This window comes from Myodes glareolus, chromosome 19 (genome assembly GCF_982192425.1).
Source record: "Myodes glareolus chromosome 19, mMyoGla1.1, whole genome shotgun sequence".
Classification (NCBI taxonomy): Eukaryota; Metazoa; Chordata; class Mammalia; order Rodentia; family Cricetidae; genus Myodes; species Myodes glareolus.
Window position 1 is genome coordinate 28,421,280 of NC_142044.1, and position 26,857 is coordinate 28,448,136.

General features: G+C 36.5%; 1 protein-coding gene across 3 annotated transcripts in view; it reads left to right on the forward strand.

Annotated features, from left to right (window-relative positions):
• Efr3a (EFR3 homolog A) overlaps positions 1-26,857 on the forward strand; it is a 93,489-nt gene that overhangs the window by 34,955 nt on the left and 31,677 nt on the right. For all 3 annotated transcript variants that reach the window (XM_048457432.3, XM_048457431.3, XM_048457434.3), the window contains 6 exons: positions 4,588-4,709; positions 13,144-13,293; positions 17,217-17,354; positions 20,652-20,730; positions 22,021-22,156; positions 24,841-25,002. In XM_048457432.3, the coding sequence (XP_048313389.3) occupies positions 4,588-4,709; positions 13,144-13,293; positions 17,217-17,354; positions 20,652-20,730; positions 22,021-22,156; positions 24,841-25,002 (787 nt within the window). The remainder of the gene's footprint in view (positions 1-4,587; positions 4,710-13,143; positions 13,294-17,216; positions 17,355-20,651; positions 20,731-22,020; positions 22,157-24,840; positions 25,003-26,857) is intronic.

The window sequence follows — 26,857 nt, forward strand, 5'->3', positions numbered from 1 at the left end:
CTAGAATTAATCTCTTCCTAGAATGACTATTTGATCAAAGGCAATTTCCCAGTCTGGGCATTTGGACAACCAGTACAGAAAGCAGTGATTAACACACCCTGTCTCTGGTGTTGTTTGTTGCTTTTCATAGAATCTGTGATTATTAATCTATCATTGTGGAATACCTGCCTCTCAATGAGTCTATTCCTGTCAGTTTTATTTTCTCTGACTTAGCCATTACAGTATATACTACTGTTTTACTTTACTGCTTTCCCAAAAGCAAGAACTTTATTGAGCAGTGTCTGATTTATTATTAACAGTTATGCAATTATCATATGACTCAACAATTAAGACGTCTTAACTTGTATCACCAGGGTGGAAAACCTATATCTACACATGGCCTTGTAAACCAATGTGCTTAATAGCCAAAAAAAGTGAAAAAAACTTCTTATGTCCATTGTTAGATGAATAGATAAATTAGAATGTAGTGTAGTGTTTTATTGTGGTTTTTTGTTGTTGTTGTTGTTGTTGTTGTTGTTGTTGCTTTTTTTTGTTTGTTTCCCTTAATGCTTCTTGGCATTATAGGCTTTCTGTGTGTCTCTAGATAAATGTCTATTTGAATCCTTATTTTTAAAATTTGATTACCTTTTAAAATTCTTCATCTGTTCTTAATACAAGTCTTTTATCAGATATGTGACTTGCAGTATTTTTTTCTCTAGTTCTTCAGTTTGTTTTATACTTTATTGATGGTTTGCTTTGAGTCACTGAAGTTTTTAATTTTGATGAAGTTTAGATTTTTTTTCTTTTTTTCTCTTATGTGCTTTTAATATTCTTTATAAGAAATTATTGACTAATCCATGGTCTTGGATTTGCCTCTAAGATTTCTTCTAAGGCTTTTATAGGTCAGTTCTGTTATCTATTTCAAGTTATTTTGCATATGACTGCGTTTAAGTTAGGGGTTCTATATTATGTGTATGTTCACTCAGATATCCTACTGTTGTTGGTTGAATATATATTCTTTTTCTCCCTAGTACTTGGCTATGAAACCAACATTTATGTTTACCTCCTTAACACTTCTGAATTGTTTCTACTTACTACATTTTCTAAAAACATAGTTTTTAAATAAAAATGGAAAATAGCATGTTGTGATAATGAAAATAAGTGAAATTTTAGCTTTTCATTTCTGCTTTCATTTTATATTTTCAGTCTTTCTGAGCAAGCTTTAAGTTATTCAGCTATGTGAATATCTACAAGAATTACACGACTTGTTGTTTAGACAGGGTCTTAATTACTGTTCTGTTGATGTGAAGAGACACTGTGACTAAGGCATCTTATAGAAGAAAACATTTAATTGGGGGCTTTCTTACAGTTTTAGAGGTTAGTCCATGATTATCATGGCAGGCAGCCGACAGGCATGGCCATGGAGCAGTAGCTGAGACCTTTATATCCTGATCCATAGGCAACAGACCTGGGCTTTTGAAACATCAAAGCCCACCCCAAGTTATACACCTCCTCCAACAAGGCCACAACTCAAACAAAGCTATACCACCTAATCTTTTCCAACAGTTCTTCTAACCAGGGACTAAGCATTCAAACATGTATCTGTAGGGACCATTCTCATTCAAACCACCACAGGTATAATTTCATATAAAAGAAGAGGTGATGTAGGTTGTAACTCACACCGTGGATCTTTGTCCAGTTGGCCTTGTTTGTGTAGCATGTGCTAGCCTTGTAGTCTTGACAGCTTAGCTAACCTTTATCTCAATTTCTCATCTAGGAAATGAAAACTCAGTTTTGTCTGATGAGGTCTCTGGTTGTATGTGAAGCTCCCATAGCATGGCATATCAGTACAAAAGTACTGATTCAAAACCCCATCATGATTTTGTTTTTTTGTCTCAGTGATAAATAGCGGGTATTTCCAGATGCAGTTGGTGACGTGATGGGCTTAGTTTCGGGCATAATAGCTCCTAGAGGTTTTTCCTATCTCCTTTACAATTAGATGAGGAAGTTTAGGGGAAATGGCTTAATAGCTATGGGGAGGGCCATAGTGTGCATTCCCAGAAGTTTCTTTACTTTTAGCCAGCAATGCCATTAGTATTACTTTAATGAGTCATTTTGGCAAAAGACAAAAGCCCTCCTAACCTACCTTTAGTGTAAAATTTTAATTTTGGAGTGGTGTTGAGTATGTTATATCATCAAATATGATGGATGTTGATTTATTATTTTCAATATTTATTCATGGAATTTGTATATTTTATTCTATTTTGTGGCATTTATCTCTTTATGATAATGATCCAGTATGGCAATTATAGGCAAAATTTACTTAAGTTCTCCCTTTTTGTCAGAAACTGTGCTAGGAAAAAAAAAAACATGAAGTTGGGAGTGGGTATAGGGGAGTATTAGGGGTGAATCTTGGAGGAATGAATGGAGAATGTGATTAAAATATATCTAATTCATATAAAATTCTGAAAGAATTAATAAAATTTATTAATTGCTTTAAATCAAAAAAGAAATTATATCAGAAACTTATTCTTACTCCTTTTTGCTGTAAATAACTTCAAAAATAAGTTTAGATATTTCATTATACCTATATATACATTGTTTCAAAAAATGTTTTAAAATATTCATAAAATAATTATAAATAGATACACTTTATACATTCCTAATCAGAAATCAGAAATGCTCCAGAACCTTCAACTTTTTGAGCTCTGTGTTAGAATTTTCAGATTAAGGAGGTTCTATGGCAAAATTGAACAAATACTGTATGCATTCAGTGCAAATATTCTGACACCTGAAACATTCAGGTTCCAAAGCTGAGTAAGGAATAACTTTGTGATCAGGCCTGGAGAGATGGGCTAGTGAATAATAATACATACCGCACAGGTAAGAGGACTGAAGTTCAAATCCGTAGAGCCCACATAACAGGCCTGGCAGGGTCTCATGTGTACCTGTAATCACAGCGCTGGACAGCGCTATAATAGGAAGCTTTCCCTGTGGCTTGCAGGCTGCCAGCCTTGCTCCAAAGAGTCTGCCTGCAGAGAATAAACAGAGGGTGATAGAACACCGCACCCACACAGATACTCTCCTCTGGCCTTCATGCACACACATGGTTTCATTTACATACACTCACATACACAAACAGAAAAAAACTAGAGCATAGTTTGTTAAAAATAGTTACATAATAGTTATAAATGTCAACACTTTGCAACATTGGTTCAAGTTTATTTTTGTTCTTTTAGAGAAACAATATGGTGTATACTAGGCTTTTTAAATATATTACAAAATTTAGTTCAAATTTGGAAATAATATTCCTGTTTTATATGTGAGGAATTCCAGTTAAATGACTTGTCAATACACAGAAAGAATGTGGTACCCATAGGAGTAGTCAGTTCTAGCTCTTGCTCTGGAGCTTGTGTGTATATAACCTGTGCTATAAAAGTGCCCCATCAGTTTTGTGTATTGTGCCTCAGAGAAAGTGCAGATCATTTTCATGTTTTTGCTTGACTGATCCTTGCCACTATTTCATCCCTAATCTCTAATCTTAAACATTTTTTTAAATACTGCTGAGGGATATTCAGAGAGAATAGTCAGTGAAATTAGTCATTACAGTAAAGCATTGGCCCTCAACAAGGGACATGCTTCCTCCCTGTCTCTCCTCCCATGTTTGACAAGTGTTTGAAAGCATTTTGGTATGTTGTACAGTGGAGACAGAAGTTTAGGTGTAATCCAGGAGATGGGAACAATACTCAATATCCTGCAGTCTCTGGAGAAGGTCCTGCAGCAGAAGCTTTATTCAGCCCCTAATTTTAACAGTGTTTAAAATGAGAAACCCTACATCTAAAGTACAGCTGCTACTACCTTAATTACGCCTTTTGAAACACATCTACTTCCTGTTTTAAATTTTATGATTTATCTGCTTCAGTTTTTTTATTACTGTATGGTATATATATGTGGGGCGGCATATGAATGTGTATATGGGTTTCCATACCCATGCATGTGGAGAAAAGAGCTAGACATAACTATCTTTCTCTAGTCTCCACCTCATTTTAGAATTAGCACAAAAGAACTTCAGGTTTGCAGAATTAGAATGTCTGTGAACAGGGGAGGCTCCTCTGGAGTGATCGCATGTTTTATATTCAGTTTGTTATACTCAAGGGCAATTGGAGCTGCCTGCAATAAACGGTTACTTAGATTATCTTTGTATTTGTAACTTTCAATAAATAAAGAATGAAAGTTTATCTTCTGAAATGTCTCCCTTATATTTAATGAAGGTCTGAGTGTCTGTTTTTATTTCCAGTCTCTTCTGTTATAAAAGTATTGTATTTATAATAGCAAATTTGAAAAATGCAAAAAAAAAGTGTAAAAGTAAATTTCTCAGGAAATTAACCGGGTTGCAAGGCTCTATTGATTTAGAAAGTTGTGTTATCAGTTTCCCAAAAAGTCCATTATTACAAAATTCATTCTGTACATATGCAGTATGTGGTGTTCATGTGTTCCATTTGCTTATTTGGATGTTGCTCGTTAGTGTAATATATTAGGAGGATAAATGTGTTTACACACTTTTAAAAAGTGACATATATTGTTTGTATTGTTATTTTTGTTTTTTAGTTTGTCAAATTTGCAAATATTGAAGAAGATACACCATCCTATCATAGACGTTATGACTTCTTTGTATCTCGATTCAGTGCCATGTGTCATTCCTGTCATAATGATCCAGAAATACGAACTGAGTATGTACTGTTTTACTTCATGACTTCTCTTAAGTAATTAATAGTAGAAGTTTTTGGATATTGTGCTTCTGTACTAGATAATGATTATTAAAAGGCGTGAGAGATGCTCATGAAATAGTTTTCTATTGTGGTTAGAACACAGAGCATTTGGCTGAAGTTGCAAGATGAGAGTGGTTGAAATTCAGAATCCTTACTTTTGCATGAATGTCCCATCATCCTTCCTGCCTCGGTCTCTGTCATCCTTTCATTTTCTCCTATTTTCTCTATCTCAGTCAAATGGATCTCCTTGCTGTCTCTTGAATACACTAGGCATGCTACTCTTAAGGGCATTTAAAAAGATAAGTTCTCAGTCTAGGGCAGTGCCCAGGAACTCCTGACTCAGAGTATTTGGGGTTTTCCTACTTTACTCAAGGTTCTACCCATCCTACCTCTAGTTAGTTCTTATCTCCTCACTTTTTATTCTGATTTTTCGTTTGCTTGTTTGTTTTTGATACAGGACCGCTATGCAATCCTGGTCGTGTAGTTCAGGCTAGCCACAAACTCACAGTGATCCTGTCTCTGCCTTCTGAGTGCTGAGATTAAAGATGTGCACCACCATGCCTATCCGCCTTCTTCTCCTTTTTTCCTTCTTCTTATTAGAGATCGGCGCATCAGGGCAAGGGCTTTGTTCTGAGGACTTCTATATCACTAAGCACTTTTACAAGTGTCCTGCTCATAGTGGACTCTCATTATGTACTTGTACTTTTTGAATGAATATTACTGAATTTTTGTCACTTTGAGGTTGTCCAGACAGCTGAGATGCACAATAAAAAAGTTTATACTTTCAATTAGTAAAATTCTAGACTGTGATCTCAAATATAGGTCATTTCTATATGGAAACAAAAGGCTTTTAGTTAAAGTTAAAGTCAAAATGATGTTGATAAATGATACTACTTTGAGCATTACTGGTAACCTAATTCAGAATGATTGTGGGAATTAAGTAATGAAGAGTCATTATATTCTCATTGAAGAAAGCAGTGTGCAGAATTGTAACCAGGAATTTGCAGGCCCTCAGCTGCACAGTGAAAGCAAGTATGGAGTTATCTGTCCTTGAAGAAGAGAGGCTGAGGAGAGACTTAACAGTTGTTTTTTTCAGATGTGATTTGCCTAACTCTGTAATTAATTCTCTCTCAATATGATCCAGGGTATTTGGAGTCTTGCTGTGTATCACTATGTGATATCTTAGACAGAAGGGTACTGTAATTGCCATATACCTTCCTTCCAGAATGGTCATGTCATCAGTACTAAAATGCTATTTCCTAAGGGACATTTTAATAGTGACTTTGAATGTTTTTGATGATAATATAAGAAAATGAATTTGAGTGAGAAATTCAAATGCAAGATTACCTTATTTTTAGGTATTTATTGACCCCTAGTGGAAAACCTTGTCTTTTAGTCATACCTTCAGATTTTCTATTTTTAATATCAATCTTTTAAGTATGCACATAAAATGTTATTAAATTAATTAAAAATTTTATGTTATTGTATTTATATAATTTCCTCCTCCTCTCTCTTCCTTCCAGTTCCCCACCACCACCCCTCAAAATCATTGCCTCTTTTCTTTTCTCTTCTTTGCCTCCTTTTTTGTTTTGGGTTTTTTTGTTTGTTTGTTTTGTTTTTCGAAGAGGGTTTCTCTGTGTAGCCCTGGCTATCCTGGAACTTGCTCTGTAGACCAAGCTGGCCTCCACCTCACAGAGATTCCACCTACTTCTGCCTCCTGAGTGCTAGGTTTAAAACCATGAACCACCACTGCTCAGCAAAGCCTCTTTTCTTTAATTGTGATTGTTTTATATTTGTGTGTGTGTGTGTGTGTGTGTGTGTGTGTATACACAACCTGCTGATTCTATTTAATGTTGATTATGTGTATTTTTTAAGACTGACTAATCGGGGACTGGAGAGATGGTTCAGAGGTTAAGAGCATTGCCTGCTCTTCCAAAGGTCCTGAGTTCAATTCCCAGCAACCACATGGTGGCTCACAGCCATCTGTAATGGGGTCTGGTGTCCTCTTCTGGCCTGCAGGCATACACACAGACAGAATATTGTATACATAATAATAAATAAATAAATATTTTAAAAAAGACTGACTAATTGGGGGAATCATCTTCCTCTCAGCCTTCATTAATTGACTGTAGCTCTTTAAGGATGAGACCCTGTACACACTGACATTAACTGGTGCTGTCATTGCTCAGGTCTTCTTTAGGAAGCCATATTGTGATTTCATAGGTAGTTTCCCTGTGTCATATTGAAGACACAATTTAATAGCAGGCATCCTGGATCCTGGTTCCTCTATCTCTTATCATTTTTGTACCCCCTCTTCTGTGATGTTCCTTAAGCCTTAGGTGTTGGAGTTATGCTGCAGATTTATTTTTTTTAATTTTTTTGTTTTTTGGTTTTTTGAGACAAGGTTTCTCAAATATTTTATATGCAGATGCAAGTGTCTGTAATAATACTTTTTCATACTTCTGGATCTTTCATGTGTGTGTGGGGGCAGTATCTGAAGTTCCAACTTGCCAACTTTTTATTTCAATTGCTGTGAAACAAATGAGTAAATTAATATTCTTTAAGGTAGACACACTTTTTTCCTATTGTTACTTGAATAAATGTCTATTTGTTCAGCTTATTTATATTTCCTTTCAGGTTCTAACTTAGGTTCTTATATTTTATCCATTTACATTATAGTAAAACCCAGTCATACAGAATCTTCAGTCTTCAGCAGTCGGAGATGAGGCTAGGAACTATCATCATCTCCCTCTCCTTACATACCCAGCTTTAATTTCTTTTTCAAAAAAAACAAACAAAGCCCCCTAAAAGCAAGGAAAAATTAAAACAACACCAAAACAAAAAACTTCACCAAGCTGTAATCAAATCCAGACACACACATACAGCCACACACACACACACACACACACACACACACACACACCAACAATGACAACAACAAAAACCAAACTGTGGAGTCCTTTGTATATTGGTCAACTGCTTCTGGGCATGAGGCTTGTACTGGAGAGGTTTATATACTCAGTATCACTCTATTGGGAAAAAAAAACGATTTTCCCTCTCCCTGCAGGTATAAGTGACAGTTTAGTTGTTAACCTTTACCCTAGGAGCTAGGTTTTCATCCATCCATACATACATTTATTCATTTTTAAAAATATAATAAAACAATATATAAGGTAAAACAAAAACTATCCTATCAAAGTTGGACAAAACAAACCAACAAAAGGAAAAGAGTCCAAGAGAAGGCACAAGTATCAAAGACCCCACTTACTCATACACTTAGGAATCCCATAAAAACTAACTTGACAGTTATAATATATAGGCATAGGTCCTGGTGCATACCTGTGCAGGCCCTGGACTTGCTGCTTCAGCTTAAATTCCTGTGACCTTTGTTCAGTTGATTTAGAGGAACTTATTGTTTCGGTATCTGTAAATGAAAGTTTCTGTCCTGCCTGGTCCCACAGCCATTCAGTCACAAAGAAACACACAGAGGCTTATATTAATTATAAACTGTTTGGCTTATTAGCTCAGACTTATTAACTAGCTCTTACAACTTAAATTAACCTGTAATTTTTAATCTATGTTTAGCCATGTGGCTTGGCACCTTTTCTCAGTACGGCATTCCCATCTTGCTTCCTTTGCTTCTGGATGATGCCTGACTCTCTGCCTTTCCTCTTCCCATAATATTCCTAGTCTGGTTGTCCTGCCTATACTTCCTGCCTGGCTACTGGCCTATCAGTATTTTATTAAACCAATGACAAGTCTTTACAGTGTACAAGAGCATTATCCCACAGCATTTCCCCTACTTTTTGTTTTCAAAACAAAAACCCTGAATCTAATGGTCTTTGTTTAGCTTTTTTCCTGACCATTTTTAATAACAACTTGTAACCAACATGCTAAGCAAAGACAAACATCCATTTTCCATGTTTTTGGAATGTGGTCATAGTTTTCTAGGCTACTGGTAATCATATGGGAACCTAAAAAAAATTTAAGATTATGATCAAGTTCTGACTGGAGTATTCTATGAGGCTGGATCATCTCAACCAGCAGCCTTGAAGCTGTTCTGGATGCAGAACTCAGAAGAAACTTCAAAAGAGACGCTCTGAGACATTGAATCATCTGCTTCTATTGGAGTTTTTTTACGGGGAGGGGGATTTTTCTTGATCAAACCTGATTTTTCTTAACCCAGAATGAATTCACAGTCTCTTATTTCCTATGAAAATAAAAGCAGAACCTCTTTGCAAAGTAACATGACTTTTGACTTAAATTTTTAAGATATTTTTAAAATATATAAATTGGTTTAATCCAGCGGCATTTATAATCAAATGTCTTTTAGCAGTTGTTTCTCCTTCCTCAGCCATCAAACAGTTCAAAGACAACACAATAACATTCAGTATCCTGACTCTGTATTTTCCATCCCATGTGGCTGGTGATACAGGGTTTTTCTGTAGCTGTCTTGGAACTCACTCTGTAGACCAGGCTGGCCTTGAACTCACAGAGATCTGCCTGCCTCTACCTCCCAAGTGCTGGGATTAGCCAGCACTCCTAACTATTTTTTCTTTCTTTTTTTTTTTTAAAGGACTTTCTCTAGCCTTTTTCTTTATCTCACAAAGCTAAGTATATTTTTGGACACACTGTAAACCATTTGGCGGTTTGTTTTTGTTTTGATCTGAATCTGTCTTTACTGTATATCCCTATCTTTTTTGAGCACATGAGTCTTTAATCTGCTAGCAGCATGACTAGGATTACAGCTGTGGCTTTGGCAACTGGCTCTGTCCCATTTCTTAGCTTTCTGTGAGTCTAACTTCATGGCAGAGGTACTGGCAGGAGCCATGTTTATTGCCACAACTTTGTATAGTTTTCAAGGTTCATGCCACTACCAAGAAGCCTGCACAGGCTGCTCATAAACACCATTTAAGTGTTTGGTGGCAGGGCCTCTTAAAAGAACTGCAAGGTTTTGTCACTAACGCTGAGTCAGGAAGCCCTTCTTAGGAACTGTGCCTCTGCTTGCCTCTAGCAATCAGAGCCCAACAGACAATGATGTTACCAATAAGCCTTGCTTGACTCTGTTCTTTTGTGTCTATAATCCGTTCCCAAGTTCTCACAAGTTTTATGTGAATGTAGTTGCTGAACGTTGGGTGCCATTTGTAGATGGAAGTTTCTGTCCTGCCTGGTCCCATAGCCATTCAGTTCCAAAGGAACATAGAGGCTTATATCAATTATAAACTGTTTTAGCCTGTTAGCTCAGGCTTATTATTAACTAGCTCTTACAACTTAAATTAACCCATAATTCTTATTTATGTTTAGTCATGTGGCTTGGTACCTTTTCTTAGTAAAACATTCTCATCTTGCTTCCTCTGCATCTGGCTGATGACTGTGTCTTTGCCTTATCTATTCCCATAATTTTCCTAGTTTGGTTGCTCTGCCTATACTTCCTACCTGGCTATTGACCAATCAGCATTTTATTAAACCAGCACAAATGACAAATCTTTACATTGTACAAGAGCTTTATCCCACAGCAGATATCCTTCATCCCTTCTGGCTCTTATACTCTTTCCACTTTTTCTGAGGAGTTACCTGAGCTTTCAGGGGAGGAATATGATCAAGATACGGCATTTAGGACTGTGTTCCAAGGTCTCTCACTCTTTACTTGTTATATAAGTGTAATAGAATATCACTAGGAATCATTTTATCACTATATTTTTGTTTTCTTTCCTTTTTTAAAAAAAATTTTTTTTATTTGGTTTTATCCTAGGTGCCTGAGCTATCTAGTTTCTGGTTCTTGCAGTGTTGGGTGTGGGTTCCATCTCATGAAGTAGGCCTTAAGTCAAATCCGTTATTGGTTGTTTACAAGCTTTGTGTCACCATTGCCCTAGCATATCTTGCAAGTAGTACACTATTGTAAATAAGGGGTTGGTGGTTGCATTAATCTTTTCTTGATGTATTTCTTAACAGAAATGTTGCCATTTGTTTATTTATCATAATTCAATACAGTTTCTCTACAACTTTCTGCTATAATAGACATCCTCCTCCTCATTATCATCATCATAGTGACTAACATACAAACAGTGTATTTTTGTTGGTTCTTTACTCTGAGGCAGTTTTTGTTCAGACATGTTATGTGAATTATCATTCAAATATTCCCAACACTCTTAAGCTTACATGATACAAATGTTCAAATTTACTCATGGAAAAAGTATATTGTTTTGGGGATCAAGACTAGAATGTACTACTCAGAACAGGTGTTAGATCTGGATTAAATGCTAACTGTGTAGGCTAAATGGCTTTTGGTCATCACCACATGCACCAATGCCCTATAACAGAGTCACCACCATCTCCTGCTCCTCTTAGGCTACTGTCCTTTATATAACCTTGAGCTTGTTTTCTTCACCCAGAGAGTGGCATCAGGTATGTATAGCAGACACCTTTATAATGGTGTTTGCTTACTTGTGATATCTTAGTTAGGGTTTGCATTACTACAGTGAAGCGCTATGACCAAAACCAAGTTGGGAAGGAAAGTTTATTCACCTTAAACTTCCATATTCCTGTTCGTCACCAAAGTAAGTCAGGGCAGGAACCTGGAGACAGAAGCTGATGCAGAGGCCATGGAGGAGTGCTATATTGACTTGCTTCCCATGGCTTGCTCAACCTGCTTTCTTATAGAACAGGCCAGGGATGACACTACCCACAATGGTCTGGGTCTTCTCACATTGATCACTAATTAAGAAAAGGCTTTGTAGCTGTATCTAATGGAGGCATTTCCTCATTTGAGGCTCCTTCCTCTCTGATGACTCTAGCTTGTGTCAAATTGACTTAAAACCATCCAGTAAATGTGATCGGTATAGTAACCCTAACCCTAACCCTTCTCTATAAAGTAAGGAAGCCTGTATAGACAAAGCTTTGAAATAGGCATAATTTGTCTTTAAATTTTCCACTTCACTTCCTGCTCACCTCCAGTCTTATTCCTGTCACCTCCAGTGTCCTAATCTGCTGCTCTTGAGTGCCCCTCATAAAATCCTCATGGGTTTGTAAAGTATTGCCACTCCCTTTTCAACATGTTCCCTTCTTTAGTCATATTTATTATTTCTGGGAGACAGTGTTAGGTGGGCTGACCAGAACTATAATCGGTGATCATTTCAGGTGGCAGAAAGAAATGGAGCAATTGAGAGTAGGATAAAAGAGGTAATTTAAGCAGAAGAAATACCTTGTAAGAAAGATGGGGAAATTCTACTTGAGACTTTGTGTCCTTTGAGGCTATGAAAATCTAGTTACTTCTCTTTCTTGAACCTACAGTTTTCCTTTTGCCAAGGAGAGTGAAGGTGACCATGAGGAAATTGGGCTTATTAATTGTGATGGGAGTTTAGGGCAACATTGATAAATTACAGGTCTTTTGTGCATGTTTGTAGACACAAGTTTTAAATGAAGAAGCTTCCCTTTCTGAGAGGTGAGTGGTTCTTGGGGCACAGTGGGCAGAGTGGGCAGAAGCACAGTGCTCACTAGTGGGGGTGAGCACTCAGTTTTGAACCCTCAAAACAGTAAGTTTATTACCATCATGTTAGAAGAAGCTAGGCTTCTAATTGCCTTTTTATTATAAAATAAGACATCTAATAGATATTTCTATAGTTACAGACTTTTAAACTCCACTGGTTTATAAAGATGGTGTTGAAAGTCTCTTGAATATATATGTGTTCACCTTAGATTTTTTTCTTTTCAAAACCCATCTTGTCTTACATACCAATCCCAGTTTTTTCTCCCTCCATCTCTCCACCCTACCCCTCCTCCACTCCTCAGAGAGTGTAAGCCCCCCCCCCCATGTCAGCAAAGTCTATCCCATCACTTGAAGCAGTACCAAGGGCCCCTGTATCTAGGCTGAGCAAAGTATTCCTCCATAGGAAATGGGCTCCGAAGAGCCTGTTCATGCACTAGGGATAAATACTGGTTTCCGCTGCCAGTGGCTGCACAAACTGTCCAAGCCATACAAGCATTACCCACATTCAGAGTTGTAATCAGATTGATAACTACCTTAATTGTCATCATTGAACCTTCATCCAGTAACTTATGGAAGCAGATGCAGAGATCCACAGGTAAGCATTGGGACGAATTCCTAGAGTCCATTCCTAGAGAGGGAGGAGTGATATTATGAGTAAAGGGCCCAAGACCATGGTGGGGAGATCCACAGAAACAGCTGACCCGAGCAAGTGGGAACTCACTGACTTTAGACTGACAACTGGGAAACCAGCATAAGATTTTTGAGATTTTATTTTCTTACACATATTACATGTTACCTTAAAACATTTTATGGTTGAGAGAGCAATATTGACATACATTCTCTTAGATAAACAAACAGACTTGTTTAAATATCTATTTTCATGGGTATTTTTTCCCCTCATCCTTATAGGATCCGTATTGCTGGGATAAGAGGTATTCAAGGTGTGGTTCGAAAAACAGTTAATGATGAACTTCGGGCTACCATTTGGGAACCACAGCATATGGATAAAATTGTTCCATCCCTTCTGTTTAACATGCAGAAGATAGAAGAAATTGACAGGTACTGTATAAAGATACTAACGCTGGGGATGGAGAGATGGCTAAGCAGTTAAAGGGGCATACTCTTCTTGCAAGGGACCTGAGCTCTGTTCTAAACACCCATTTTGGGCAGCTTGCAGTTGCCTGTAACTACAGCTCCAGGGGGATCCATCATGGGCATCTGCATACACTCACACAGGCATTTACATGTAATCAAAAATAAAAATCTTTTCAAAAAGATACTAAAGGCTGTGTTGCATTGTATATGTATATATTCATGTGCTTGTTAGGATAAGAATGGTTTCTATCATTATATAAATGTAGTCTCATAATGTTGCATGAGTTTAAAAATATGTACCTTTCTCGAAATATATGAATTTGTAATGATTATATTAGCATTGGAAGTCATAGTTCCTTGTTCATACACTTAGGACTTCATTGTCTATTCGAATACATTTAAACTTTGAGCTGGTGAGATGGCTCACAGGTAAAGGTGCTTGTGACCAAAGCTGATTATCTGAGTTCAATCTCTGGATGCACATGTTAGAAGAAAAACTGACTCCCACAAGTTGTCCTCTAACTTCCACACTTGTGCTGTAGCATGTACACAAACACATACAGACAAGCACACTACCTAAATAAATGTGATAAATTTTTTAATGAACAAATGTTTTTGTTGGTTAGTATTGGACATGTAAATTAACTTTAATTAGTACTGCCTAAATTTAACCATGAGTAGCAGAAATTATAGCTGGACTTCTATTGCTCCTTTCAGATCCAATGTTTTCTCATAGGGAGTCAAAAATAAAATAATAATAATTACTGCTATTAATTATATTTTGTTGAAAATAATTTTTATACAATATATTCTGATCACATTTTGCCTTCCCTCTTCTCCTCCCAAGTCCTTCTTAATTCCCTACTCATATGACCCCAGGCTTTCTTTCTGTCTCTCTTTAGAAAACAAATAGACAAACAAAGAAAAATAAAACAAAAGAAAACAAACATAAAACAAAATCAAAGGAAAAGCTTGTGAAACACATATACACACAGAGAGGCACAAACATGCACACACACACACACACACACAAGCCATAAAAACACAACATCAGAAACCATAATATATAAGCAAAGCCCAGTAAGGTGAAAAATACCCAAATAGCAGGGTGGTAGTGGCAGCCACATCTTAATTCTAGCATTCGGGAGGCAGAGGCAGGTGGATCTCTGTGTTTTGGGCCAACCTGATCTACACAGAGAAACCCTGTCTCAAAAAACAAAAAATGAAAAGAAAAACAAAACAACAACAAAAAACAACTTAAGCATAAGCATTATGAGGCAGAAAAAAAATTCTTCAAAAGTACCTTTGAGTTTTTTTTATGTTGGCTATATACTCCTGGGCATGGGGCCTGCCCTTAAGTGTAGTTTTTATACCCAGGGAAACTCCACTGGAGAAAAAAGTTTTCCTTTGTGTGTTGTTGACACTTGGAGAGATAGCTTTTAGGTTATGGATAGGGGTTATGTCCACTTGCCCCACTCAGCAGTGGGACAGAATCTGGTTTGATCTGCCTGTTGCCAAGGTCTGTGTGAATTCATATGTGTCAGCCCTGTTGAGTCTGTAAAACATCTTTTCCTTGGTGTCTTCCATCTGCACTGCTTCCTGAGCCCTGAGGGGAAGGGTTTGATGAAATATCCCATTTAGGATTAAGTATTCAGAGGTCTCTTATTCTCAGCACATTGTCCAGTTGTGGGTCTCTGTATTTGACCCCAACTGCTTCAGGGCTAAGCTTCTCTTACAGTGGCAAAGCAAACACTGAAATTTTTTCAATTAAAAGCCAGGCATTATTGGTTTTTGATTGATAGCTCTAGATGTTTGGGATGAAGTACTGCCTTTGGGTGATGCTGGTTTTCATTTGACCCCCACAATATTCAGATGCACTTGCCGTTCTGAATGTTATTTACATTTTTCTAAGTGCAAGAAGCATGCATCCCCCCATTTTGTTACTTAATGTAGAATGAATGCGTTACTGAGCAGCTAATGCAGAATTAATTATCCAGGTTAGCTTGGTTCATCATGGAAAAGGAAAAGTCTGAAACAGAATTTAGAAGTATTTTATCTTACAGTTACAAATAATAAAATGTTCTTATAACTTTCATGGTCTATGCAAATCATTAAAATTGATTTAGAAATGAGGTATAGTTGATAATTCTGTGCTAACACAGATGGAATAATATGTATTCCAGTTGATGCCAACTGCAGGAAGGATTGATGCATAAGTCCCGGATGTGATTATCTCCAGCTTTGTAATTATCCCTGAAAGTGTGAAATGATATATTTTAGAACGTTATATGTAGGGTTTTTTTTTCTACTTTTAGTGTTGTAACTAAGGCTTAAGATTTTCCTATATGAAATATAAGGATCTTTACCTAGTTGGGGACCTATTTTTCACTGAGACCCAATGTTATTATAAGTAAGCTATCATTTACTTTTTTTTTTTTTTTTTTTTTTTTTGATTTTTCGAGACAGGGTTTCTCTGTAGTTTTTGGTGCCTGTCCTGGAACTAGCTCTTGTAGACCAGGCTGGCCTCAAGATACTAGAAACAAATTGATAATCATTGGCAAATGAAAACTTAGTTTCCTTCTAGTGAGTCTTATTGAGGAAACAAACCACTCTTAAAAGTAGGCTCTATTGCATAGCAGTAGATGGCTTCCCGAAAATGAACTCAACAGCATTTTTGGAGGTTCCTTGTTTCATAATATGTCAGGATGCTTCCTTTTTTAAAATTTCATTTTTTATTAATTTTGTCTTCTATACATACACACACACACACACACACACACACACACACACACACACTTTTACCTTACAGGTCTTTTGCATATGTATTATGGCTCCAGTTTAGTGTTTTTATAGAATTCCTTAGTGGAAAAACAAGTGGCTCTTTGTTTTTTTGTGCCTTCTCTGTTTTCTTTCTGTTTATTTTGTTCAGTTCCAGTGTGTTTGTTTTTGTATTATCTTATTATATTTTATTTATTATTGTCCCATAAAAGCTTGTTTTCTAATGAGAGACAGAAAAGGTGTGACTCCAGATGAGAGGGGGAGGTAGGAGGAGCTGGAAGGAATATAGGGAGCGGAATATTATATGAGAAAAAAACCTCATTTTTAATTAAAGGAAAGAAAATAGTGGAAATAGAGACTATGGATACCAAGTCATAAATTGTGTTTTTTTTCTGGTGTAATTCCACTGCCACAGATGTATTTTTTTATTTTTTGTTGCAGTAAATGTGTTTCCAAAAAGCATAATATCACAAAATATAGACAAAGCAAATACTTTTTACTGAAAATGTCTCTATATACAGCTATTCTAATTGGTTTAATTTTTTTTCTTTTTTATCACGTGAGTTATATCATAGCTTTTCCATTTTTTTCATTTGTTCCCAGTTATAGTTAAATAGAGGATGGCTAAAGATGTTTTTTCCAGACCTAATGCTCACTAGGATATATATTGCTATGAATGTTAAAACATTCTATGAGATGAGCTGTTGAATTTTGTTGTTACTCTTTTTTTTTTTTTTTTTTTTGAGATAGGGTTTCACTCACTGTGTTGCTCACATCATAGACCAAGTTGGCCTTGAACTTCCAAAGATCCTCCTGCTTCTGTCTGAGTGCTGGGATTAAAGGTGGGTACCACCACACCCAGTCTGAGTGTTTTATTGGCATAAATGATATTCTTTCAAGCTGAATTTAGACAATCTCTTTTGGAAGATTATATGCTTAACTCTTGTGATGCTAAGTTCATAAACATTAGAATTAAGCTTTAATATTAAAATTATTTGAGAGTAAAGCAAAATGTCTTCTTAACATTTCTGAGAAGTAAAGTGTTTTCTGTTTATCCTTTAGAACTAAATTAAGAATTGTGACTCTGACCTTTTTTATTTCTCTTTCAGTCGCCTAGGTCCGCCTTCCTCCCCCTCTGTAGCTGACAAAGAAGAGAACCCTGCAGTGCTGGCTGAGAGCTGTTTTAGAGAACTGCTGGGCAGAGCAACTTTCGGAAATATGAATAATGCTGTTAGGCCAGTTTTTGCGTGAGTTCTTCTATTTTCCTAGTTATCTGTGACTTTGCTGTGTAGTAGTTGTATAAATTTCTTATGAAGGATAAAGACTTTCCAATTAAATTTTTTCACTTACCGTACCAAATAATGGCTTGTTACATGTCAAGTAACTCTTTGAAGGTAGCATTGAGCATTCTATTTTCCTTTTTTTCCCCTTTAAGTTTAAAGTATAGTATTAAATTTAATGTTGTGTACACATGTGCATTGAGAAATTAGACAGTGTCACCATGTGACACACATTGTTTCTCGCCCTCTCTCCCTTTCTTTTTCTTCCTTCCTTTCTTTTTTCTTTTCCCCCAGTTCTAGAAATTGGACCTAGCACCTTCCCAGGAGCTATATCTCTGCCCCCAGCTTTTGTTTTTTTTTTTACCTTGGCTGGAAGTTTTTTGATTTTGTTCACTTTACTGAATGAATCTCGTCTTTTATTCTGAATCTAATCAAGTTAAGAATATTGAAGGCCGCACTGGTCCTTAAATGCTGTCTTTCAGGTTCTTATGAGTAGTAAACTTCTTTGAATAATCACTATCTTGCAGGCAGAGCTTCCAAGTCTTGTGCTCCTAAGTCCATCATTGGATGGTAGCTCAGTCTGCTATAACATCCTGTGTAATTGCTGACCTTTTTTTTTTTAAAATTGAGCTTTCCTTTTTAGAGTTCACCACCATCTTTTTTTCACCCTCTGATTATAATAATGGACTTAACATGTGCATGTATATTTTGTGTGTAACATGCATAATTCTTTACTTAGGGCAGGTGTTTTTACTACATGGTTCGAAGTTAACTTTTAAATACAAGAACCATTAAGTCACAAAAATTTATTAAAAATCAAGAGTATCATCAGCTCATCAAAACAACGTGTGATCTTCTTTATCATAATGGCCTTATGTAAATGCTACTAAAAAGTAACCAAATTATGTTACCTACATTAAAAGGGAATTATTTTTACTTAAATCCAAATATTTAGGCTTAATAATAGAATTTGAGCTAGCTAGCCTGTAAGTCAGATTTTACCACATTAACAGTACTTAAACAATTTAAAGTAAGCTCATGCCCCCCCACTTTAAATTAAAAACAGTTTTTCACATAATATATTTTCATCATGCTTTTTCCTTCTAGATCCTCTCCACCTTTGTACCCACCCAACTTTATGTTCTTTCTCTTTCTTTCAATACAAAGCAAAAAAAGAAAAAAAAGGGGGGGGGGAAACTCCCACAAAAATCAAAACAATCTGAAGATGAGTAAGACAAAAAAAGTACCCAAACAAAGCAAAACGGAACTAAAAGTCTACAAAAATACCACTGTTTGTTTTGTGCTGACCAGCTACTCCTGTGCATGGGTTCTGTCCTACAGTATGGTTTGAGAGCCCCAGTGAGACTCATTGAAGAAAACTACAAAGAGCTTCTTGCTTAAGGGTGGGTTCTGTGCCCACATCTCCCACCCAGTGCTGGGGCCCTCTCTGGCTTGAGCCTTTCCATGTCTAGTACATGCTTCTGCTGCAGTCTCTGAGTTCATGTGTGCATTAATCCTGTTGTATCGGAAAGACATGGTTTCCTTGTATCTAGAAGACCGTTTTTTTGGAGCTATCCATCACTTCTAGCTCTGAACAGCCTTTCTGCTCCCCCTCCCATAGATCTCTGAGCCCTGGGGGAAGGAGTATGATGAAGATGGTGTCATCTATCACTTACAGCTTTAATAGCCTTTCTGCCTCATCTGGCAAGCCTTGTGGGGGAGTAGTTTGATAAAGACTTCTCATTAGGACTGGATGCTCTAAAGTTTCTGATTTTCTGCATATTTTCCTGTCTGTGTCTCTGTGTTTATTCCCATGTACTGTAGGAAGTTTCCTTGATGTGAATTGAGTAAGGCACTGATCTATAAGTACAGCAGCATGTTATTAATAGTCACTTATTGCTATGTTTCTTTAGCAGAATAATAGTAGTAGGTTTTCCTCCAGACCACATTAGCAGTGTCAGGTATGGGTTCCATGTCACAGAATGGGACCTAAGTCTGGTCAAAAGGTTTCTGGTGACTTCCATACTGTTAGTTATACCAAGCCATATGGCTAACATAGATAAAAATAATGAATTAATATAAGCTACAAGAGCTAATAAGAAGCCTGAGATAATGGGCCAGTTTATAATCTTATGGAGTCCTATATGTGATTTTTTTTGGGGGGGACTTGCCGGCTGTGAGCGGAACAGAAACCCCAACAAGCAGGCCCCTTCATGTTACAGTTAGTTGTTAGATTTTGCAGGTAGCTCTCTATTGCAGGTCTCAAGGTTTGTAGCTAGGTGATAATGATGATTATCTTTTTCCTTTGATAATGGACAGAGTACCTTGAATGCTAGTCAGTAGTGATGAAACTTTTAGTTAAATTCCATCTTGACTTTCTCCATGTTCAATGACCTAAGTAAGTGTTGCCTTCATCAACAGGTCCTTGCCCTATCTAGTAGCTATTTAATTAAATAACTGGATATTGTCTACAGTAAGGTACTGTGTAATTTGGAACTATATGAAAAATATCACCAGATACATGAAAGATATGCACAATAAGTATAGATTATGAGAAAAGGTCAAAAAGTCATCTGTCATTTAAAAACAGAAAATTCATAACTGTCTTGAATTTGGAGTAATGTTTTTTAAGTTAGATGTAGGTAAATATAAAAAACTATTTTGGTGATTTTATTTCCAAAGTATATTTTAGTTCACCATTGAAATAGGCTTTTTATTTCAATTGTTACTTGATCCATAAAGAAAATAAAAGATTCCCTAAGAATTTGAAATAGCACATTTTCCTTCAACAGTGAGTATAAGACAGTTGGCATGCTGGATACAGTGAAGGGGTTAGTGTGAAATGAGATAAGAAAGATTAAACACCAGAGAAATCCCAAAATTTTAAGTCTTTAGGTAATTATTGGCAATCTTAGCTGAAAGTTGTAAAATAGCAGGAATTGCCATTTGAAAATGTTAATGGTCAATGTGTTAGTTGGTTATAGGAGTAAAGTCCTTTATTAGAAGATTTCAGGCCTGTGAGTCACGAACACCATGAAATTGTTAAAATGAACACTTAGTATACTAACAATCAAAGAATACTGTTTAATCACCCTTTGCACTACTGTATGGCCAAGCTTAGCAGTTAGCAATGTGTGCCATAGTTAGGAACGTGGAACCCTTGATTTTCGTTTAGAAAGTTTTCTAATTTTTATATTGTTGAAGGTTTTAAAAGAAGGTGTTATTAAAAGCCAAGAGTTTTTAATTTCTAATTGTTATTTACAGGCATTTAGATCATCACAAGCTATGGGATCCTAATGAATTTGCAGTTCACTGCTTTAAGATTATAATGTATTCTATTCAGGTAAGGTTTAATGAACTGCTTGTCTATTAAATAAGTAATGATTATTCTGTATAGATGTGCATATCACCAAACAAGTGGAAAACTAGAATGCAAAGCATGTTTTTTCTTTTGTCTTTGTTTTGTTTTGTTGGTTTTCTGAGGCAGGGTCTCATTCTGAGGCTCTGAGTATCCTAAAACTCACTATGTAGACCAGGACAACCTCGAACTCAGAGATCAGCCTGCCTCTGCCTCCTAAGTGCTAGAATCAAAGGCCTATACCACCATAGCTGGCATATGGCATATTCTTATTTGTATTTTTTCTCATTTACTGCTTGTTTTCTTACTTGCCAAGATGAAACATACCTAATAAGAGGATTAGATAATTTTATTGTGGCACTTTTCGTGCAGTTATGTAACTCATATATTGTGTGCTTCTATTATACAGTTGAACTGGCATTGGTTTTCCTTTGTTATAGCTTCTGTTCTTCATAGAAGCTCATGAGCACTGTCTTCTACAAAGGACCACCTTTGGTTTTTCTCACCTTAAAATTTGAAAAGATTTGATTAGCTCTTAATTCAAATGTGATTTCATGTCTTCAGTTTCTATTATTTCACTGTGGATTCTTTTTAATATATTATGCTATTAGCTAATCCCTCATAAGTAGGAAGAACATGGGTCCTAATTTCCTTAGGAAAGCCTGAATGTGTATAGTTGTTAAAAATATCTTCACCCTCAGTTACAGAAGTGTCTGGTCAGCCAGTAAATTAAATACTTTTAAACAAGGCAGACTTAGCTGCATGTGCTTCATAAGGAGTGTGCAGTTTCCCAGGTAAGAAGTTCAATTCTAGGTTGTGCTGGTAGTAATAGTACTAATGGTGTGTGTGTGTGTGTGTGTGTGTGTGTGTATGTGTGTATTAAATGTAGGCACATGTGTGCCAAGGCATGCATGTAGAGGTCAGAGGACAACTCTCAATAATCAATTCTTTCACTTGTTGAGATAGGATATCTCTCTCTCTCTGTCTCTCGTCTCTCTCCTCCTGCATCTCATGCATGCCCAATATCCAGAGAATCTAGAGGTAGACATCAGATCCCTTACAAACAGTTGTGAGCTCCCATGTGGGTACTGGGAACCATACTCTGGAAGAGCAGCCAGTGCACTTAATCCCCGAGCCATATTTTAAAACACCCCTGCTCTCACCACCAACTTAAATACAGTATTTGGTAATGAATACGATGTACCTTTTCATTCTTACGGATATACCATGTACATTTATTTGCTCATACATCTTTGTGCTATTTGCTTCCCTTAGGCTCAGTATTCTCACCATGTGATCCAGGAAATTCTTGGACACCTTGATGCTTGTAAGAAGGATTCTCCACGGGTTCGAGCAGGTATCATTCAGGTTCTGTTGGAGGCTGTCGCTATTGCTGCTAAAGGTTCCATAGGTGAGTATCAATAAAACACAAAAGGAATGCATTAATCACATGAAGTCTTTTCCCAGTAGTTGTCTGTGAAGTACCCTTTAAGATTTCTCTGCGTATTTTCAAATGTTCTGTAATTTGAGTGTATATAATCAGTTTTTCCTTCTTTTTTTTCTCCCCTCTTTCATTTCCTTTCTCTTGTACTTCTTTTAAAAAGGGTTTGATTTGTATACTGAACATTGGGTGAATACAGATTTCAAAAGTGATATAAGTTGAACAATTGAACATTCTTTCTTTCTATTTTAAATGTCGCTAAGTATTCAACTCAGGGCTGTGCACATCCTAGATAAGTGTACTACTGCTGAGTCAATCCTAGCTGCCTTTATCGTTTTTGAGATGACATTTTACTAAACATTCCAGGCTGGCCTTCAACTCACTATGTTGCTCGTATAGGCCTTCAACTTGAGACTTTCCTGCCTCCTGGAGTAGGCACCTGGAGTAGCTGGGCTTTCAGCTCCACACTACTACCCCTGATTCAGGTTTAAATTTCCTAGTCCGAAAATCCAAAATCTAAAATGCTTCAATGTTGAAATATTGTCAGTGTTGACATGTCTTGGAAGTGGACTCCACTTGTTTTAGTGTAGGAACACTAAAAACTTCTTACCTTCTTAGTGTATAAGAAGTGTAGGAAACACTGATGAATTTGGTGTTTGTATTTGAATACTGCCTATAAACTATTTTTGTATACATAGTTATTATCAACATACAGAGAAACATATATACACATGTGTGCAAACATTACAAGAAACATTACTGCAAATATTATAAAACAGTTGTGACCGCAGCCATTTTGATGAAGGGCTTCTTCCACATTTAGTTTATGTAGACAATTCTGCATCATTCTCAGTTATAAAGAGACTTTGATCACATGTAGCCTGAGACAATCAGGAATCAGAAAACTGCAAGAATGTGGATTAGCAAAAGCAGAATACTGTGTGGCCCATTTTGCTAGAATGTGTGGGAGAAATGAATGAAGTATCTTTAAAGTTACAGTGCAAGCAAGTCATTCTGCAGTTCATGGAAGCTTCAAAGACTGACTAGAATGTACTGCAGTGTAGAACTGGCTGGGAAGAATTGCTGTCATTGTCTTAAGTGTGATGGAAAAAAACTCGACCTTGGGCAGCATGCCTGGGAAGCTGGTAGGTTGTAGGGGTAGCAAAGGGAAGAGAACAAGTCTAATATCTTGCTGTTTCATGCACGTGTGATTAGGGAAATCAGGGAATATGATAGATACAGGGGCTAAGGGAAGAATCTGGCTATGGTTTTGTTCAAAATTGAAGCAGGAATCTTAGCTAATGAGATATTCTAATATTCAGTGCTGAATAAGAGTGAACATTTTGGGATGTAGACTTTTCATTATTTGTCTTGTAGTTTATCCTCAAAAGATGCAGACAGCTAAGTTTAGTTGCGTACTTGGGAGACAGAACAGGTTGATTTCTGTGAGTTCAAGACCAGCCTGCTCTACAGAGAATTTCAGGGTTACACAATAAGACCCTGTCTCAAGTTAAAAAAGAAAGTTATTGATTAGCAGATTGGTTTGAACCATGAAATGAATCACAATTAACCTATTGAATCTCCACATTTACTGGTATCTGCTATGTGTTGTTAGCTGTGGTGTGATAAGCTCTGTGTAATGGGGGGAGCATTTAACCACAAATCACTTTCTGGAGAAGTTTGTAGTTGTAGAAACAGCTATGGAAACTTTAGTTAACATGTAATATGACTGAAGAAAAAAAGCAAAGAAAAATCACTTCTTCAGAGCTTGATGAACTGGCATTTCTCATAATTGGAAATTTTTCTGTTTTTAATCTGAGAAGATATAAAATAATTTTTCTGTTACAGTGAACTATGAGTATATGGATTCAGTTATCAGTCAAGTTATATATTATCTCAGTAAAAATTATTTTGGATAGACAAAATTAGATAGGTAGTGAATGAAAAAGAAACAAAATGGAAAGAAAGGGACATGACTACTCCTAGGTATAGTGGAAGAGTAAGTTTATTATAAATGTGTGGGAGAGCATAGCCAGAGGCAGAGACAGGGACATCTAAGAGAATCCAGAGTGAATATGACCAGGTTGAACTGCGTCATTTGGGGAGAGGAGGAAGTGAAGGGAGAGGAGAGAGAGAGAACCAGATGCAGCAGCCAGGAGGCCAAAAATACAAAACAGATGGGTTACCAAAATGTCTGGATTATGTAGGAAAGAGTGTCTTGAGGGAAGGGTAGCTCATCCCCTGGGCTGGAGAGGTCAGGGTAGAGGGTGGGATATGCTAATCATACCCTGTAAGAAATGGGAACTGAGATATGCTGGGAGAACCTGACATCCAGGTCTTTTTTAATAAGTTAAATAGGTACCTCAGCCATTTGTCTTGGGTTTGAAACTTAACAGGTAGAAAGATTGGGATAGTCCATTATGCACGTTGTACCAAAGTCAAACAAACAGCAAGTTCCTCATAGGTACCCAAAATATGCTTTTAGTGTAACTGTGAGACCTTATTATTTAGTTATACAACTTAAAGAAAAATGAACTGGATAGCTCATAAATTATTAGATACTGTTAACAGAAAAAGAAAGTAACTATAAAGTCTGTTTGGAATTTTGAGAGCTGTTCTTGAGGTTACATCCTCAAAAAGATGGTCTTTCACAGGGCCAACAGTGCTGGAAGTCTTCAACACCCTGTTGAAACACCTGCGACTCAGTGTGGAGCTGGAAGCCAATGACAACCAGGAGGGGTCTGTGGGCAGCATCACCTTAAATTCCAAGGACAATGATGAGAAGATTGTGCAGAATGCTATCATCCAGACAATAGGTTAGTGTGTCAATCTGCAAACCACTGTATGGTGATATGGAAAATGCTCTTGCATAAGCTGTTTGGCTTGGGTAGTGCACTTGCCAAGGTGGAGTGATGGTCTAGATCTCTAAAAATTGTGTTTGAAGGAAACAAATATAAGAACATAGTTCTTTACCTGTTTACATCGATTGTCCACATTTTATGCAGTTCTTTGATTTGTTTTGGTATTCTCCCTTATCTCTATACGTACACAAGTTTGTACATGAATATGTATAACTATGTATGTATGTGTGTATGTATACATATATATAAAAAGAAGAGACTATTCATATACATGCTTTTTAAAAATAAATTGACTAGACATAGTAAGTGTATATGCCATGGTCTTTTACTACTAAGTTCTTTTTTCCTTCATCTACCCAACCTCATGTTCTTTATTTCTCCCTCTTTTTAGAAAGCAAACAAACTAGAATTCTAAAAAAAAAAAAAAGTAAAACGAAGAATGAACACAAAAACACCCAAACAAAACGCATAAAAATAGAAGATCTTAAACCATACATACATATACAGACAAGACCAGCAAGACAAAAAAATTGCAAAAACGAAGCAATAAATAACAGAGTCTTCCACGATACCATTGAGTTTGTTTTGTGTTAGCCATCTATTGCTGGTCATTGGGCCTGCCCTTAAGTGTGGTTAATATACCCAGTGAGACTCCATTGAAGAAAACTAATTTTTCCATACCACTAAATTCTTAAGTATGTTTTCCCCATAGAATAAAATTTGTTTTATGTAACCAAAGTTTTCAAAATTGATAAATATCACTATTTTATATATTTTTAATCAGCCTTCCATAGTTCAGTTTTGTTAATTGGACCAATAATGTCTTTTGTACCATTTTTCCTTTGGGTCTAAAACTCAGTCTAGAGTCATACATTGCATGTACTTGAAACATATCTTTAAATGTATTTATCTGGAAATTTCCATTGTGGCATTCTTAAGGATAGAGTCTCTCTGTGTTTCCATTTGTGTTGTTTGTTTCAGTAGAAATCCTTATTTGGTTTAGTCTGGTCTTTGTCATTATTAAATCAGGCTGCACATTCCTGGGTAGAACATGATATCAGTGATATCTTCTACTAAGAACAGCACATGCAGAGGTATGTTCTTGCACTTCTCCTTGGCAATCTAATTCTTGTAGTTTACGTAAAGTACTAGTCCTGTTTTTCTATGATGTGGTTGTGATTTTCCCATTGCAGACAGCATCTGAGAAGATGCTCCAGGGCCATGCAGATGTTATGCTCTCATACATATTCTCCTACATTCTGCGTTGTTTGCTTTAGCCAGTCTTTACCATGGTAACAGCACAGTGATCAGTTTGAAACTCTAGCACTTTTTGATTTGGGTAGTTGATGCTCGGGCCCTTATTAGCTATGATACTTACTTTGTAAGCACTTAGCTTTTTTATTCTCATTTCCCTGAGAGAAAACTAAAGCAAATACTGAGGCTCAGAAGATCATTGTGAAGTTCTGCTCCTGAGGTGTTACCTGGAATAATACATAGATTGGTATTACTTTGCATATGGAGTAATGCAAAGGTCATTAGATGCTAAGTGTTTATGGTATACAGTTTGGGGGAATGAATATTTCTGGTATTTACTAGACAAAATGGGATAATTACTGATTTAGTAGCACAGGAATTAGGTTCACAATCTGGAAATAAAAGTTTTCTAAAAACTGGCAGCAGAAGTTTGCCTCAATATTATTATACATGATATTGGATAGAGGAAAGTATAATTTATTTAGTGTTATATGTAGCTTGAGCATAGTCATTGTTTTAATCTATTGAAAGTGCTTTTAAAAATACAATTTTGAGC